The 17,500-nt window shown below is 40.0% G+C and overlaps 1 protein-coding gene across 3 annotated transcripts in view; it reads right to left on the bottom strand.

Annotated features, from left to right (window-relative positions):
- The window catches only part of LOC138006627 (uncharacterized), a 45,855-nt gene that overhangs the window by 26,581 nt on the left and 1,774 nt on the right, over window positions 1–17,500 (bottom strand). The window contains exons 1-10 of one of the 3 annotated variants that reach the window (XM_068853075.1): window positions 15,470–15,516; window positions 14,992–15,078; window positions 14,512–14,562; window positions 13,232–13,447; window positions 11,285–11,410; window positions 6,243–6,494; window positions 4,307–4,462; window positions 3,601–3,738; window positions 2,480–2,581; window positions 911–1,017 (exon numbers count right to left, since the gene is read on the bottom strand). In XM_068853075.1, the coding sequence (XP_068709176.1) occupies window positions 911–1,017; window positions 2,480–2,581; window positions 3,601–3,738; window positions 4,307–4,462; window positions 6,243–6,494; window positions 11,285–11,410; window positions 13,232–13,447; window positions 14,512–14,562; window positions 14,992–15,055 (1,212 nt within the window). In that variant the 5' untranslated portion in view covers window positions 15,056–15,078; window positions 15,470–15,516. Of the gene's footprint in view, window positions 1–910; window positions 1,018–2,479; window positions 2,582–3,600; window positions 3,739–4,306; window positions 4,463–6,242; window positions 6,495–11,284; window positions 11,411–13,231; window positions 13,448–14,511; window positions 14,563–14,991; window positions 15,079–15,469; window positions 15,517–17,500 lie in introns of those variants that run through there. The other 2 variants (XM_068853073.1, XM_068853074.1) reach the window with 2 other exon arrangements.

Genomic DNA, 17,500 nt, shown 5'->3' with positions numbered 1-17,500 from the left:
CGCCTATAACAACGAAAACAAGTCCTATAAATGAATGTTTTGTCACCGGAATATGCATGGTATCTCGTGAACACTAGTAGGTTTAAGCCGCTGTTACACCTTGAAACTTTTGGCTGAAACTTGTGTGCAACGGCGCTGCTAAACAAGTTTCTGGAGGCGTTGCACCGTGTAGCATGGTCGGTTTCGTGAAACTGTTTCGAACTTTCGTTGCGAAACAAGTTTCACGAAAAGAATAGAGCCGCTTTCTACATCTGCAACGGTCACAAAGATCGCAGCGGTCATAAAAACAACTCGGAGTTTTACCGTGTAACATCCGTGAAACTGGTCTTGCTCAGTTTTGTTACGTTACGCTGTTTAAGCCAATCAGAAACCGGCAAGGCCATGGAACTGGTGTCAACATGTTTTGCGGTAATCTGTTAACAACATTTCGAGACCAGTTTCAACATTCTCGGACCAGTTTCAACGTTCCCGAACAAGTTTCGACCTTTTATATCACACTGTGCAAGACTGAAACTCGTTTTGCAGCGCCGTTGCACACAAGTTTCAGCTAAAGTTTCAACGTGTAACAGCGGCTTTAGTAAAGCTGAAGTTGCACTAGATTTTGGCTGGAAATTCCGGTCCCCTCGGATAAGGGTAATAAATAGAAAGCTGAGTAATAACTGTACTCAATGAAGTTCATAAACTCTGTAACATGATTGAGAAGTAAAACACAATACAATACAATACAATACAATACACACTTAATTGACCACTCCCCATAGGGGCTTTTCAGGGCCAATGAAACACAATTAATGACAGAACACAACAACAACAACTTTAAGAACACACTGTTCGAAAACAGCAGAATACCTGGGCAAGACGGCCTGACTGCAAATTGACTGTTTGTTTGTACAAACCTCGTTAAACCCACCTTGCTTTTGAAATATTCCAGTAGGATTTTGTTTTCGCAGGTGCAAGAAGTGTTGTGCTTCCATATTGTTCTGAAAATGGTTTTGGTGCAGTTACTTCCAAATGGTCCTAATAAAAGGAATACAAAAAGCTGTGCATGAGTTTAACATGAAATGATGAATGACGCTGTGGTGAGAGTACTCGCTTCCCTCGAATGTGACCCAGGTTCGATTCCCAGACTTGGCGTCACATGTGGGTTAAGTTTGTTGGTTCTCTACTCTACTCGGAGGGGGTACTAGCTCCAGTTTTCCTCTCTCCTAAAAAACCAACCTACATGATTTGATATAAGCTGAACTGTCCCTAATCGGTGCAACTGATTCTCCTAATACGTACCAAACAAATGCATACAGAGCTGTTGAGACAATACACATTTTGACATCAGGGCTTAGCAGGTTAACATACTAGGCGATCTTTCTGGTAATGGGGCTTCACCTTCACTTTCAACGACACCAAGCCTCCGCGCTCCTAGTGGCACAGAGGGCCTCCACAATGCGGGCTTCTCCACCTCTGCCTGGATGTCGGCAGCTGCAGCCCGTGTTAGGAGTGATTTCCTGTTACTCTACACTGGGTGTCCTGTACAATATTGCTTATTTGTAAAAATAAGAAACCCCGGATGTCTCTTACTTCATCCAACAAGAAAGCATGGCGCGCATTTTGTGTTGATGTCTTATTATTAATTTTTCTCCATCATGAGCGCTGAACGCAATGCAACAACCCGCACCTCATTCCAAGAATCCTATCCAACATTCTTTCTCTCCTTCTGCACTGTCCTCCTCCATGTTGTTTTCGGTCTTCCCCTCTTCCTATTCCCCTAACAGTCCCCTAACCGTCATCGTAACATTACAATCACTGTCCATCTCCTCCCTCACTACATGCCCATTCATTCTCCATCTTCTGGACTTGACTTCTTCTTTTAGCGGCTTTATATTTACTCTTTCAATCACGGGGGGCTTAATGCGATGTAATTTAAACAATCGTAAAAATTTGCCGAGCGATGGGCTAAATCCATTTGGACCTTGTTCTTGTCACTCCCATTCCGCTGTAGTTATCATAAGCTTGTGTTTCATTTGCGAAAAAAAACCCCACCCATTTTGCGTTTTATCTACTTGAATAAGACTTTTGGGTCACGCAAAATATTTTTATTCCTCTGGTATGGAGTGGGCCCGTCGCCCGTCAAAGACTAATAGGGAGTTTAAGAAACGATTACGGCTACGCTTATTCCACCATCTTGTTTACATTGAATTGTATGTGGGGGAATTATTCTATAACTGGATCGGTACGGACGGGTTTGAAGTAAAGAGAGAACGACAGATTGAGTTCACTTTTGTATGCCCACGTTGTCGTCAAAACCTTAAATTTGATCTCTTCAACTTGGAGAGTACCAAAGAGAAATGGCACTGCAGCACGATCATCTTCCCTCGTTTAACCAATAGTATTACTGCTTTTTGGGGTTGTCGTTGTCGTAGCCTTTCGTCGTTTCTGAAATTCTCTAATGGCATTAACCAATGACGCTGCATGTAAAAGGAGTTACCTGTCCAAGTGGGGTCAACCAATGAGCATTGTTTCAAAACTTGTTTACCCAATTGTGTCCTGTTCCACAGAAATCCATGTGACATAACATAGGGACAGTAGTCTGAGAAACAACAACAGAACAATTTAAAGCAGCTACATTTTGTGATGTCTTTGGTTTTGCAAAGTTACACATTGCCACTTATGGGAGGTAAGGACAAGCGTGAGACTGATTGTGCTTTGTTCGCACGCGTTTTTCCTCGCCTCCCGCCAGATGCAAGTATTTGCTTTGACCTCTGATTGGCTAATTTCATCGTCTGTCTGTGATTGATTGGCCGATATTACGCCACTCAATTGATCGCCGCCCTTTCTCATATAAGTACTGAGATTTACCCACAGAAATGACGGTGATGAAAACATCGTTTTGATTTTAGTCACAACCAATCAGCAACGCGAACGATAAAATTGCACTAGTGAAAAATCATCGTTCGCGGTGTCTGATTGGATGATCGGCGTTTTTCATTAGTGAGGTGATCGTTCGAGAAACTACATTATCCTTGATGCCAAAACTTGCAAGCTGCCCTTTTATTTTTCAAGTTGTCGGAAAGGTTTGTGGACGCCGGTTTGGTTGACAATTTCATCGCTGAGCAAGAGAACCAAGCCACCTTGCAAAAAGCACAACAAGATGCAAACTGCTTGCAAGCCTTTTTAGAAACCAAGAATGAAATTACAAAAGTTGAAGGCATTCCAGCAACGAAGTTAAACGAATATTTGTGTGAGTTTTCACTTCGTCGTCTAATTTCTGTTGTCATTACTGTTTGAAAGAAATCTCAGTACTGATAAAATAGACAAATAACTTCATGGTTGGTTCGCTCGTACGATTTTTATTCACTCGTTGTGAAGAATCGCAACTCACTCATTCGCTCCACTCACTCGATGGCACTCGATGGTTTGTGGTTCCTTACAACTCGTGAACAGAAATCGTACGCTTTCACCAACCACGAAGTAATATCTGTTTCTTTAACTTTGTTAATGATTGATATTACATGTATTTTGTGTTATGGTAATCTAGTTTTTCATTAATGTTTGACACAGTTCAGCCCAAGACTTGGTTAACAGTGAAGCTCATATGTCATTTCTTACATTTTTCACAGTTTCTCTCATCTGACGAATCGTTACAATCTCTTTGAATGTTGCATCTGGCGCTGATTGGTCTGATTTCATCCCCACTATCACACAAGAAAAGTTCATCGTTTGATAAAAGAGACAGCTGTCTAATTCCTGTGACAAAAACCAGTAGGAATTATTAGTTTTTCGTGGCGAAAAGATAGCTTTCCATGCTTCTGCAAAGTTGCAATAACTGCAACTTGGTTGCAAAGGAGCTGTAATCACAACAATGGCACTGAACTCTTTTCAATGGTGTTTACTACTAAGCCCGAAAATCTGAATATTTCACTAGTCGAATGGGCGGGAACGGAAAACTCCCAAGAAAACCTGTTGGGAGAGGTTGGGGAATACCTCTGCGAGGACGGTCTGTTAGGCTGTTGAGAACGCGACATAAGAAATTCATGTGACGTTTAAACGAATCTTCCGTTTTCCAACCTTCTTTTGAAGAAGATATTTTTCACTCTCAGACTATTTGGGATTATCTAAAGTTCTGGTCCTACTCTGAACCACTCTCACTCGGACGATCCCTTGTCATCAAGCTTTGAGCAAGGTACTTGTTACTTAGGAGTAAGAATTTCGTTTCCAGGTCTTTCTCCCCCACATTACCCCTATCCCCCTCCCCCCAAAATAATTGCCAAATGAGAGACCTGGTCAATGGCAACGTAACAACGTATGGACTGACCTGGTATTGCTCCCGTGCATTTAACTCTTTCGTTTTCCACGTAGCAACCAGGCCTTACCCTCTGGCTTTCATCGGAACCGCTGGCGCAGTAGAAGTCGACTCCATTCTCTTTCCAGCGATCACCGTAATAATGTAGTTTACCGTTCCACTTGCAAGCTGGAGGACATTAGATAGCAAAGTCTCAATCTTTAAAGTCCTTTCTTCAAAATAACGTTTCTCCAATCAAAAAGCAACATCTGATTTACATTCATGCAAGCATTCATGCATTCATGCCTACTGAGTTTAGTGGGAGCAGCTTGGGTTCAAATCCCGTTGAAAAAACCTGAGCCCGGTTGTTCGAAAGCCGATTAACTTAATCCAGGATAAGCGTAAACTTTTGTTTCGTGTTCTCAACTTTTTGGGGAAAGTATCTTCTGACTATTCTTGTTTTTCAAGATTGACTTCTTCTAATGTAAGGTTTTACCGAATATCAGCGATGAACAACATCTGGGAGTAGACAAATAGACTCCTTGGTTAATTTTTAATCTGGGATTAACGTTAATCGGCTTTTGAACAACCGGGCCCTGAATTTTTTCTGGTGTCCGTGGTAGACAATAGACCGTATTCATAAATGACAGCCAACAAATTATTCTTTTGTCTTTGTGTTAATCATCCGCACTATCCTCACTTTGGAGCAAAAATTCTTCTGAATTTTGTTCGTGCTAACGAGGCTAGTGAGGATGATTAGCATAAAGACAAAAGAATAATTACTTAGCCGCAATTTATGAATACGGCCAATAGACCCATTGCATAAATAACACTGAAAATTGAATAACGATACTTCTACACCTAAAGCCTCGTGTTAATGCTTTTTAAACAAAGGTTTTCCCACGGACATGTCAGGTTTAAGATGTATAAGTATTGTTATTCAAATTTTAGTCTATTGCTTAAGGTGGCTGAACACAGTTTTTAATACCCATGTTTCATTTACCTTTTTGTCTTAAGCCATTGATCCTTTGGTCGACAAAAATGGTAGCATTCATGCTAACAACAACACGAACGTCGGTTTTTTTTATAGTTAAGCTAACGTATATGCTGTTGCCATGGCAACATGAATAAATATAAACAGGCCTTTAAAATCGGTTTTCTTTATTTTCAGAAATGCTTCCGCTATCTGTATTATTTTTCCCCATGAATGAACAAAGTGTTTTAGTCTTTTATGAGAAATGTATGTTAGAAAAGGTAACGATGCAAAGATCTCCGCAATTCGCAGATTTTTCTTTATTAGCGAAAGAACCCAGTTAAATGCAGCGCATGCGTAGTAAGCTAAAAAATTGCGATTGAATGCGGAAAAGCTTTCTCGGAAATACGCCTATTTTTCGAGAACGACTAGTTAGAATTTTAACGAAATTTGGCAGGAAAGTATTTTAGGAAATAAGTAACGGGAGTATTTAAAAAAATTGAACTTTAACCGAGGAAATTCTAGATATTCCAGTATACCTTCAACAAGGGAGAATTAGAGATCTCTCTGTCAAATTATTATTAAAATAATGTTAACTTGTGAGCATCGTTACAAGCTTGTTGCATGCAAATTATAAAGAAAATCTAACGACCAGGTTTTCTGCAAATAAACAAAACCGATTTTAAAGGCCTGTTTATATTTATTCATGTTGCCATGGCAACGGCGTATTCGTCAGCTTAACTATCAAAAAAACCGAAGTTCGTATTGTTAACTTGCTTGCTACCTTTTTGGCGACCAAAGGATCAAGTGTTTTAGAGAAAAAGGTAAATGAGACATAGGTATCTAAAACTGTGTTCAGCCATCTTAAATTCAGTCGAGATAAGTGAGAGGACCACTGTACCACTTCTCTCTTCCGTCTTTAATCTGCACTTCAAATGTAGTGCTCTATACTGCTTTACAAGGTTATAACTCAACAGCAACTTGTTATTAACTCACCGTGACAAACATCTGCGTTTTTTTCCGTATAGCGCGCCACATTGCACTCCGATTGATTACACCTTTCAGTAAACGTAACCTGAGCACCAATGCGTCGATTTTGCAGAGGAATTAATTCAAGGAACTTTTCTAGAACTATTTTCCTTGAACAATGAATCGAGCCACGATTACAGGAGCACCGCATGCAGGCACCAACAGACCATGAGGCGCCTTCAAAGTACTGCAAACCGTCCTCGTCTTGACACGTGAGTTCTTAGAAATCAAAACGAAATTTGAGGTGAAATTACCGTAATCAAACAAGTAGGTTACTTGAGTAGCCTACTCGATTAATTTCACTGCTACTCAAGCAGCGACGACCGCGACGGCAACAAGATCGTCAGTTTATAATTATAAATTCCCGTACCCACTTCATGACTATATTTCAAACTTTTTAATTTGGCGTGGTAGTTCCTCAAAAATGATCCTGGTCGGAATGGCTCTTAATTTACGGGAGAAAATGAAAATTTATCGTCGAGTGCTGATGTTCTTCATAAAACCTCAAATTTGGCTATTTCACGTCGTTGTTTTGCAGCCACCGGCAAAGAAATGGACAAAAGTGAAAAACGCACGTGCAGAGCGTGCAAAGCTATTGTTTTTGGTCACTAAATGCGCAAATTATTAACGTTCTCGTTGCCGTCGCCGTTGTCGTTGCTTAAATTCCCTAATGTCACTGTTTAGGTGACCCAAACTCACACAATTACAGAATTCGAAGTTATCTTTGTTCGATTATAATGTATGTCACAGGGTCCGAAATTAACTTTTTTATATGGGCGTCAACTGGCGACTACATAAAGAGTTTCAGCCACCAGATGACAAATTGTGGTCGCCAAAAATTTTCGCCTAAAAATGCTCGTTTTGAACTGTTGTGTATGTGTCAAGCATTATTTTTCGATTTCGAAAGAGGACATTTTGAAGACAAAATATATCCGACCTCGAATGTAATATAGAAATCCATCTGCCCCTTAGTTTCTTGAAAATCTCAGCCACGGAAACACCAGTCACGTTCTGTCGCACACAAACCGCTTTGTTATATAGCTGGAGTTTTTCCCGCTACAGCGCGCCCATTCATTGGCTAGTTCATGGTCACATGGCATTTAACAATGAAACTGTTTACCGCCAAATGCCATGGGCAGGCAACATTGCGAAAACTATTACGTCAAACGGGGAACAGTTCACTGTTACCCGCCAAATGTTGACCGCTGTTGCACGTGATCAGAGCGTGCAGTTGAAGGTGGCCTGATGTTGTCGCTGGAATCTGGGCGCTTCTTTCAAAATGCTTGACCCATTTGTTTTGCTATATAACAAATCACTTAATGACTGGTCCCTCGGGAAACAGTTCATTTTGTTTCCCTCGAATCTCAATGTTTCCCTCGGCTGCGCCTCGGGGAAACATAGAGATTCTCGGGAAACAAAATGAACTGTTTCCCTCGGGACCAGTCATTAAGTGTTTAATGTTGTTACCGTGCTGCATTTCTCGTACCAGTCCCTTGAATCTCTTTACTGAGTCGTTGTTTTTTCGCCCGCAATACGTATTTTATGAGAAACCGCAAAGAAAACGTGGCTGCTTGCGACGTTATGGAGATAGTTAACGGGAAAACTCCTTTCATTTTTATTTCAAAGACATCGGCAGGATAGAAAGTAAGACACCTGTTGGCAAACGGCTCTGAACTTGCTAGCAGGTCGCCCACTGGTCGTTTTTGTATTAGCTCAGTTACATCGAGGAAAAAATGACGACGAATCAAGGTTTTTCCAAGAAAAACGCGATAGTTGAAGTCCAATTTAAAGTTATCACCATGAAAATAGAGAAATAAGACGCATCTCCTGAAAAATCCGCAGGGCAGTAATGAAAATGGCAATAAACCAGATTCTCTGGCTGAATGGTCGTCGAACCATACCCCATTAAACTCAACCGCAGTAACACAGATACGCAAAACTACTCTTAACCGCGCCACGTTTTTGATCCACCTGCGGAAACCGGAAGGTACATTTTGCATGCAAGGTCAATTGCCGGTTTTGACTGTCACACCATCATCAAAACAATTCAACAAATAAAGTCAAGAATCAAAAAGGTAAAAAAAGATGAATATTCAAACACTTTCGAAAAGCGTCAGGTCTATGCGATGTTTCGTGCGGGAGATATTCGAAGAAATGTTTTAATCAAATTTATAAGGCTTTGTATGGAGACGCCACATTTGTGTCCCTCTCAGGGGCAAAAATATGGCGGCCGGAAGCTAAAAAAAACATATGAAATCGGTTTTTGCTATAAAAAGCCTGTAATCGTCTTTTGAGGGCTCATAAACATCTATATGAGTACTTACTTCCATTCAAGGACTGTTCAGATTGCAAAATCTCAGCAGATAAACTACATCACAGTATTCTCGGCCGCCATTTTAACATCTTGTCACGCAAAAGCTTAGAAATTCAACCTTGCTTTATCACAAGACGAAAAACGCTATCGAACTGAAAATTTGTGAAAAGATAAGTCTTCAGCTGTTGTATTAACTAACGAAACTAAAATATCAAAAGGATTGAAAATGCCTTATTTTTTTAATTTTGATGACGTCACGTGAAAACCAAGAATAGTTTCTCCCAGATTTTGTTTTTTCTCCGAAACAAAAGAAAACGTTTGCGTTATAATAGTGCTCAATTCCCGGAGGATTAGTTGGGTACACCGACAGGGCCGCCGTGACAACACGTGAAAACACTCTATATTTGTCAACAATAGTAAAATTAAAGATACTTGGCAATAAAATGCGGTGGTGTCAAGACAAGTTAAAACGGAAAACAGTTCACTTTCGGTTTCTGTCCGTGGCTCAATAACGTTGCTTGCTTAAGGTGGCTCCAACCAGTTTCAACACTTTGAAAATTCACTCTCCTTAGAAATATTGGCACTACATACTGTATCACGAAACAGCAATGTTATGATACCATCTGAAACACCGCGGATTGTTGCCGAACAACAAGATGCAATCATTATTATGACGTTGTAAAGTATCTTGGCAACGTGAAAGCCCAGCAAATACACCCTATATTTTGGCTTTAGTTGCTCATATCAGAATCAGAGCCACCTTGAAAAAAAAAATCAGGGAGTTAAGGTGGCTCTGAATCTGCTGTACATATATATATTTTTAACTTTTCAGAGAGTTTCATCTTGGCCCTCTGATCACTTTCCAGCAATAGAAAATGGGGTGCGGGTTTGTTTTTTAGCTATGTGCAACTAAAAACAAAATAAATAGTGTGTTATTTCGGGGTCTTCCCGTTGCCACAGTGACTTACTACGTCACAATAATGACCGCATCTTGTTCAGCAATAATTGGTGTTTCTCATGGTACCATAACATTCCTAATACGTGATACAGCGTTGTAGTGCCAAACCTTCTGATAAGAACATTACTTGAAAGCTTTGAAACTGGCTTGAGCAACCTTAAGTTCCCCAATATGGCTAAACTTTGATGGAGTCAGTGATATTCAGTAATTTCGTGTCCTTGATATAGAACCAGTGTCGTCCTAGGTTAAAGCATGAAAGGTTAACATAAATTGGCTGTGTAAGGGCCGATTTACACGGTACTTAAAACTCGTTTACGATTGTCATGAACGTCAGAAAAAATGTTGTAGCATCTTGAAACATAATTTAAAACGCTGCGACAATCGTAAGTCAATGACGTAGGCTTGTCGTAAGCTTATCGCATGCGCCAAAATCGCACCAGGGCTCGACGTAGAGCTGGGCTATCCAGTTTGTTTAAAGGCTGGGAAGGAAAAGAACTTGCATGGGAATCGCTATTTCAGTAAAGAGCTTGATGGAAGCTCGATTTTAGATTGCCTTTCAATTTCAAGACTGTGCATATCTTAGACAAAAACTGACTTTCCTAAAATAGTGATAATTTCTGACCTGAGATACAATTTTGGATTCTTAAGTTTTGAGAACAATTGCTAGCATCCTTGCAGTTTTTGCTAAATGATTCCACTTGACGGCCATTGGAACAGAGAGTAACGTTTCCTCTCATTTGAGCTGTGATATGTTGAAGAGCTGCGAGGCAGTGTGGCCCAGTGGTTAGGGCGCTTGCCTTGAGATCCGGAGATTCCGGGTTCAAGACCCGTTCTAATCACTCGTTGAATTTGTTCCTGGTAGTCCCAGGTTTAACTTCCCAGCTGCACTTGTAAATAGCCAACTGGTTTGCCTCCAGCCAGTTGGGATTCTTAACAGTTGTTGTTGTTGTGTTCTGTCGTTTCGTTCATTGTGTTTCATTGGCCCTGAAAAGCCCCTATGGGGAGCGGTCAATTAAGTATGTAAGTATGTAAGTATGTAAAAAGATAACACCTAGCTCACGTTCGCGCTTATCCGTCGACAATTATTCAAAATAACGTAACCTACGCTTAACAATTTCTCATATTATAAATTACGTCGCTCCAGTTATGAATCCAGGAAGCTCGAGCGCAATTTACTATCCTCTACATGTGTCTTATGCAACAAGTAAGAACTTAGAAATGGCAGGCGGATGCAGAACTTGTTGTAAGTAAAAGGGCTATCAGACTTGCCGTGGGCGCAAAGCCTCGGCCTAGATGACTTTGGTCTAAAATGGAGGGGAGGGGGTGGCGGCTGCGGCTCTTTCCTGGGTCCGCCACTGATATTGGCACATTCTTTCTGTCATACCAAGAAAAACCTACCCTGAACCAGCAGAGATTCAAGGTATTTCTATTGGCAAATAATCTAGTTGAGGAGCTCAAGACGTTTGTCATACAAACATGCAGTTTTGAATCCATTCTCTAATTGCACAAATCCCATAATATACCTCTTTTATCCCCAAACAATTTCCATAGGCATTGTTTTCGATTTCTCTTGGGACATCATCATGTCCCAGGAGAAATTTTAAACAATGATTATGCAAACTTTTAGAGAATGAAGGTGTATTATGGGATTTGTGCAAGTAGAGAGTTTAAAAAATACCTCTTCCCAGTAAAGGTAATTTACTATAATTAAAAGGCTGTTCGCCTGGAGTCACCTACCATTTGCACAATCTGTCTCGTCAGATCCATCCGGGCATTCTTCTATTCCATTACAGAGGTGAGAGTCCCGGATATAAAAGCCCTGTGACGCACATTTGGTCAGCTTTGCTCTGTTATCAAGAAATGCTAAAATGAAACAAAAGTGACAGAGGCTGTTTGAAATAAATGCCATCGCATGTAAATATCAGTGTCCGAGGACATTTTCAACGAATATTAGAGCCGTTCATTTTTAAACTATTTTGATTCACGGTAGGCTCGATTACTAGTCGCTGTCTTGGGAAAGGAGCCCCGTGCTCCTCCTACGAAGAGCGGGGAGAAACGAAGATCGGAATCCAGAGATAGAGTGGCGGAAATCGAGCATACGATTTACAGAGACGTAAAAAGACTCTCGGATAAGGACTATAAATCGTAGTACCCATGTCTCAAAGATCCTCCATGTCCATAAGTTCTCTCAAGAGTCCAATAATTAACCAAGAGCAAGAATCTGGTATCAGGTTTGTCCCTATCAGCGTCAGAAAAATGTCTATTTTTAAAGCAAGTTTTGCGGGAAAATAAATTGGTTTCAACATTGGGTCTACTGCTAATTTTAGCGCAAAACTTGGTCTGACGCTGATGGGGACCAGGCCAATTTGGGTAAATCTTACTCTTGGGTGACAGATTGTTGGTTCCCTGTGAGAAGTTAAAGAACCAACACACTATTCGAGAAGAAAAGGGGTTAGTCTTCGATGTTGTGGCTGTCCTGTTCTCTCCAATAGAAGTTGCCGGCTTGGCGTGATGTCTCTAAAAAGCCGGTTTATGGTGTAGGAGACCACCTATGCAGAAACAGCCATAATATAAGTCAAAAGGGACTTGCCGAGTGCTGGAACATTTAGATGGCGCGGTGCAGGGATAGCGCAGTGGTGAGAGCACTCGCCTCCCACCAAAGTGGCCCGGGTTCGATTCCCAGACTCGGCGTCATATGTGGGTTGAGTTTGTTGGTTCTCTACTCTGCACCGAGAGGTTTTCTCCGGGTACACCGGTTTCCCCTCTCCTGAAAAAACCATCATTTGACTTGATTTCCGTTAATTGTTAATTTCAGTTTACAGTGTCCCCAAATAGTGCTCCAGCGCTAGAATGAGATGTAGATGTAGACAGTTTTCATTTCGACTCGCATTCATGACTTGTCTGTCTATTGTACCAAGCAAAGAGACGCTTACAATAATGAAACAGAATTAAGGAAAAAACGAGAAAAAGAAAAATGGATAGAATAAACGAAGTAAAGAGAGAATAGACCAAGTAAGCAATTTCGATTGTTTCGCGAATGCCAGCCGAAAATCTCCAAAGTTCTGTCAATCACTTGCGAAAGAAGTTCTAATACGATCGACCGCACATCGGTGGCCCAGTTGGTTGAGCACCGGGCTGTCAGGTGGGAGGTCGTGAGTTTAACTCTGGCAGGACCAACACTCAGGGTGTGTAAATAACTGAGAAGAAAGCGCCGCCTTTGTAATGACATCTGCAAATGGTTAGACTCTCTAGTCTTCTCGGATAAGGAAGATAAACCGTAGGCCGCGCCTCACAACCCTTCAATGTTCATAATCGTGTGGGACGTAAAAGAACCCACACACTTAGTCGGTAAGAGTAGGGCATGTAGATCCCGGTGTTGTGGTCTGTCCTCTGTGGTGTATCATTGTTGGGAGGGTAAATGTTCGGAGATACTAGCTACACCAAGCTACTCTAAAATCGGAGTGTGAATAAAAATATCATATGATATGATACCGGTACGTACGAAGAAAACTTGAATAAACAATGTTGTTGTTGTTGTTGTTGTTCTGTTCCGCCATTGCGTTGATTGTTTCTGAAAAGCCCTTAGGGGGAGCGGTCAATTAAGTATGTATTGTATGTATGGTATTGCATTGTATAAACTGCTGTAAGCACTTATGCGCCTCGGAAAGATACTATTTCACTCACCTTTGCAGGCACTTAAGAACGATGCTGTCTGTACTTGAATACCACACAGCTCACATGTGGAAGACGCCGATACCTTGTACAATCCATGCGTTATTTCAACAAAGTACTTTGTGCAATTTATGCTGCCATTTACGCATGCGCATTCCACACAGGAGCCGTTCAACCAAGTTTCACCAATTTGACGAATGTTTTCATTGATGTCAGTGCAATGCGAAGCTAAAGTAGAAAACGAGAACAGGCATTAAGGCAGTCAATGCACTGCTCATTGATCACTTGTCAGTCTCAGTTGGAAGTTAGAGCGTTTTCGAAAATAAACAATGAATGTCACGATCAGATTTATGATTCTGACATTTCATAAGAAGCAACTTTGAAACTTGTAGGTCGATCCAGGTCAGATCATTCAGTCAATCATTCAAGAGGGACAACTTGACCATTTAGTGCTCTCGTCATTGCACGGACCCGTAATTCACGGCAATCGGTCAAATAATCATTCAGAGGGTCAATGAGTCAAACAATCATTCCTCCATGTAATAAGCCATATACTGTAGTCAGTTGGCCAATGGCTCATCAGACACTAATCCACTTTGTTATTATTATTATCATCATCATTATCATGATCATGATCATTATTACTATTATTATTATTATTATTATTATTATTATTATTCAGTATTATTATTCAGTATTATTATTAACACTTACGAAGTGTAAAATTAAAAGTAGTTGAAGAACCCGACGAAGAGTTATGATTATGATTATGATCATGATCATGATCATAATCATGATCATTATCATGATCATCATCATTATCATTATCATTATCATCATTATTATTATTATTATTATTATTATTATTATTATTATTCTATCTCCTTTAACTTTATGCCGATTTACAACACAATAGCCAAGCCCATTCCTTGGGCAAAGGGCTAAAATGAGGTAGAACTCTATCCTACTTGATAGAGAGTGTCTTTCTTAGGATGCGAGATGTTCCTAGCAGTGCAATCTTCTGCAGTTCACTAATTTTGATGTTACCCGGGATTTGTTTGGTGTATTTCTTCAAGCCCTTTTTTATTAGTCCTATCGCTCCAATCACAACTGGGATCGTTGTGGCCTTCATCCCCCACATTCGCTCAATCTCGATTTCGAGGCCTTTATATTTATATTTTGACAGCTTTTCAGTAACTTTAACTGTAGTGTTCTTTTCAGTAGGGATGGACATATTATTATTATTATTATAATTATTATTATTATTATTCAGTATTATTATTAATACTTACGAAATGTAAAATTAACAGTAGTTGAAGAACCCGACGAAGAGTTCGTTTGAGCTGAAAATAAAAGAGAAGAAATTTGTTCAACAACTTTCTTAAAATATCTATCATTCTCGGTTATTTGCTATTTCAAACAAGGACTAAGCTTCTATAAGAGGCGTTTGTCTATTACATTTTTTCCAGAAAACGCACGTGTTTAATTAAATGTTTTTCACATTAGTTTAGTGGGTTCGCCCCAGTAAAAAGACTGGAATTAATTTAGAGGACTCGAAATGTAGTTTTTCTACGTTGTTCTGAAAAATTCGAGTTACCCTGCATTCTGTTGACAAATAAGCGAAGCTATAGGACAACCAGCTTCGTTTCCAGGGTCTCCAGACCCTAGGAACAAGTTTGTAGGACAACCAGCATCGTGCATCTACAACCTTAGCCCTATAATGAAGTGTTACGCCTTCAAAACAACAAAGTTTAACAGTTGAAGTCGCTCACCTTTCGTTGTGACAAATGCAACGAGGCAAATAAGCCCAAGAAGGAACGTTTGTTGTTGTACCATCTCTTTTAAGGTTTACAAATCTGCTTTATAGAAACAGAGGAAGAATGAACATCACAATCAGACGATATTCTTATCTTATTACTATTGGTTATTCAATACATATAACTGTGTAGGTAGATACTGAGTTATGACAGCAGCAGCCAACAGGAGCTCCACTTTCTTCCATTTCCAGTGAGTACCGATCGACAATCACGAATTCACCACTTTGCTTGAAATTATGACGATTTTATGGGTTTTGTTTTCACCTTTCGGATTATTTGTTCTAAAAGACAAAGATTAGACACTTAAATAAAGTTCCTTTCCTTTCCTTTTACTGCTTGTTACGCAGTTTTTCCATTAATTTTTGGAAGTGAAAGATGCCCCGCCCAGACAAAGTCAGATCATAACACGGGAGACTACGTCTCTACACCCTACCGGTGTTGTTATTTTCTGCAAGTCGAGAATTTCCTATCTCGACTTATAACTCGAGATCTCGACTTACAACGCGAGATGTCGACTTATAACCCTAACCCTAAGTCAAGATCACGCTTTATAAATCGATATCTCGCATTATTATTCGTTCAAAATATTTCCCCGTTTCTGATTGGTTAAAACCACACGCATAATTCACCATAACCAGCTGCTGTTCACCAAATTTGGAAAGAAACTTCGTCATATCGAATCAATGACGTCAAAAGTGCAGCCCGCTGCAGATTATTGAACCGATGACGTCAAAATGACGTTAAAAGTGCAGCCCGCTGCAAATTATTTAACCGTTGACCGAAAAAAGCTGGGGACGAGATTGTGTTATTTTTGTTGAGAAGAAAAATGGCTGCGAATAGGTTTAGAAGTTTGAGCGAAGAAAATATTTTGAATGAATAATAAAGCAATTATTGAATTCGGCTTTCGTAGAATATGAAGAATTCTGCAGATCTCGGAGGACGTTATCCACCTCGGCCTTCGGCCTTGGTGGATAACACTCTCCTCGACCTGCAGAATTCTTCATATCCTACTCAGCCTCATTCAATAATTGCTAATTGTAAGTCGAGATCTCGCATTATAAGGCGAGATTTCGCATTGTAAGACGAAATCTCGCATTGTAAGACGAGATCTCGCATTATAATGCATTATAGGGTTAAGGTTATGATTATAAGTCGAGATCTCGAGTTAACAGTCGAGATAGGAAATTCTCGACTTGCAGAAAATAACAACACCAGCAAGACTCTTACGGGCCACTGTAGTACAGTGCTCAACCAACTGAGCCACCGGTTGTGAAATCACCAAGTTTTAAATTTTGATCACAACCACGAGCAGGCAACAGAGAATCTTTCATTCTGAAACCGCCTTTACCAATTTATTTCGAGTATACTTCGCTAACATTGCCGTGACAAAGTAAACGAAGTGAAAAAATCGCGAAAGACTATCGATTGTGCAAGTGACATTTTCGTGAACATCGCCATCGTTGATTTTTTCCACTCGGAATAATCAGGAAATAATTAAGATAACTCGAAGTTATATATATTTTCAGATGATGCCCTTCCAGCCTCGTCGACGCTAATGCTTCAACTTCACTTTAATTTTGGGGCTGAATGTAAACGATTTGATTATTATTATTATTATTATTATTATTATTATTATTATTATTATTATTATTATTATAACATGTCTAACAACCGACACATGTCAGAATTGTCCTCTCTTGTACAAGAGTTGATGTGTGACATTGATGAGAAACCACTGCATCCCAAAAACAAACTTCTGCTGTACCGCCGTTATGTCCTATCTAAACTGTCCTGGCATTTTACTGTAGCTGACATATCAAAAACCTGGACTGATAATAGCAAATCTTGATTCTTTTGTGAACGGCTATGTTCGAAAATGGCTTGAAATCCCGATATCTGGTACACTGAGAAAATTTTTTCTAGAACGCAATAAATTTGGCCTTAATATTTGTCCTCCTTCAGTTAAATTTACTCAGTGCAAAACAGTTCTCCGCAATTCCTTAAAAGAGTCACGGAATGATTCCCTAAAAGATCTCTGGAAGTCGTCAAGCAGTCACACCAAAATTCAATACGATGTGTTCAAATCCACCAAGGAAGTTCTTAAAGACTTCCGTTCTAATCAAGAAGACAAACTGCAACACCACTTAACATCTCAAGGTTTCTTTTTTACAAATGTTATCAAGCACCCATTGTCATCTGTTAACTCTATTTGGTTGTCTTCCCAGTCTCATCTACCCATTAAAGAACATCTACAATTTTACCATTCGCTACATCAACAACTCCCTTCCTACACGTATAAGAATATGACAAGATGGGGATTATCACAAAGTCCTGATTGCTCCTTTTGCCTTAACCCTGAGTAACTCCTCCATATTGTCGCTGGTTGTCAACATTACCTTGATCGCTTTACCTGGAGACACGAATCAATTCTCAACTTCATTGCCAACTCACTTCAACCTGTAAT

Source organism: Montipora foliosa, chromosome 6 (genome assembly GCF_036669935.1).
Source record: "Montipora foliosa isolate CH-2021 chromosome 6, ASM3666993v2, whole genome shotgun sequence".
Classification (NCBI taxonomy): domain Eukaryota; kingdom Metazoa; phylum Cnidaria; class Anthozoa; order Scleractinia; family Acroporidae; genus Montipora; species Montipora foliosa.
Note: the sequence above shows the minus strand (reverse complement) of the source record. Positions and strands in the feature narration are given on the sequence as shown.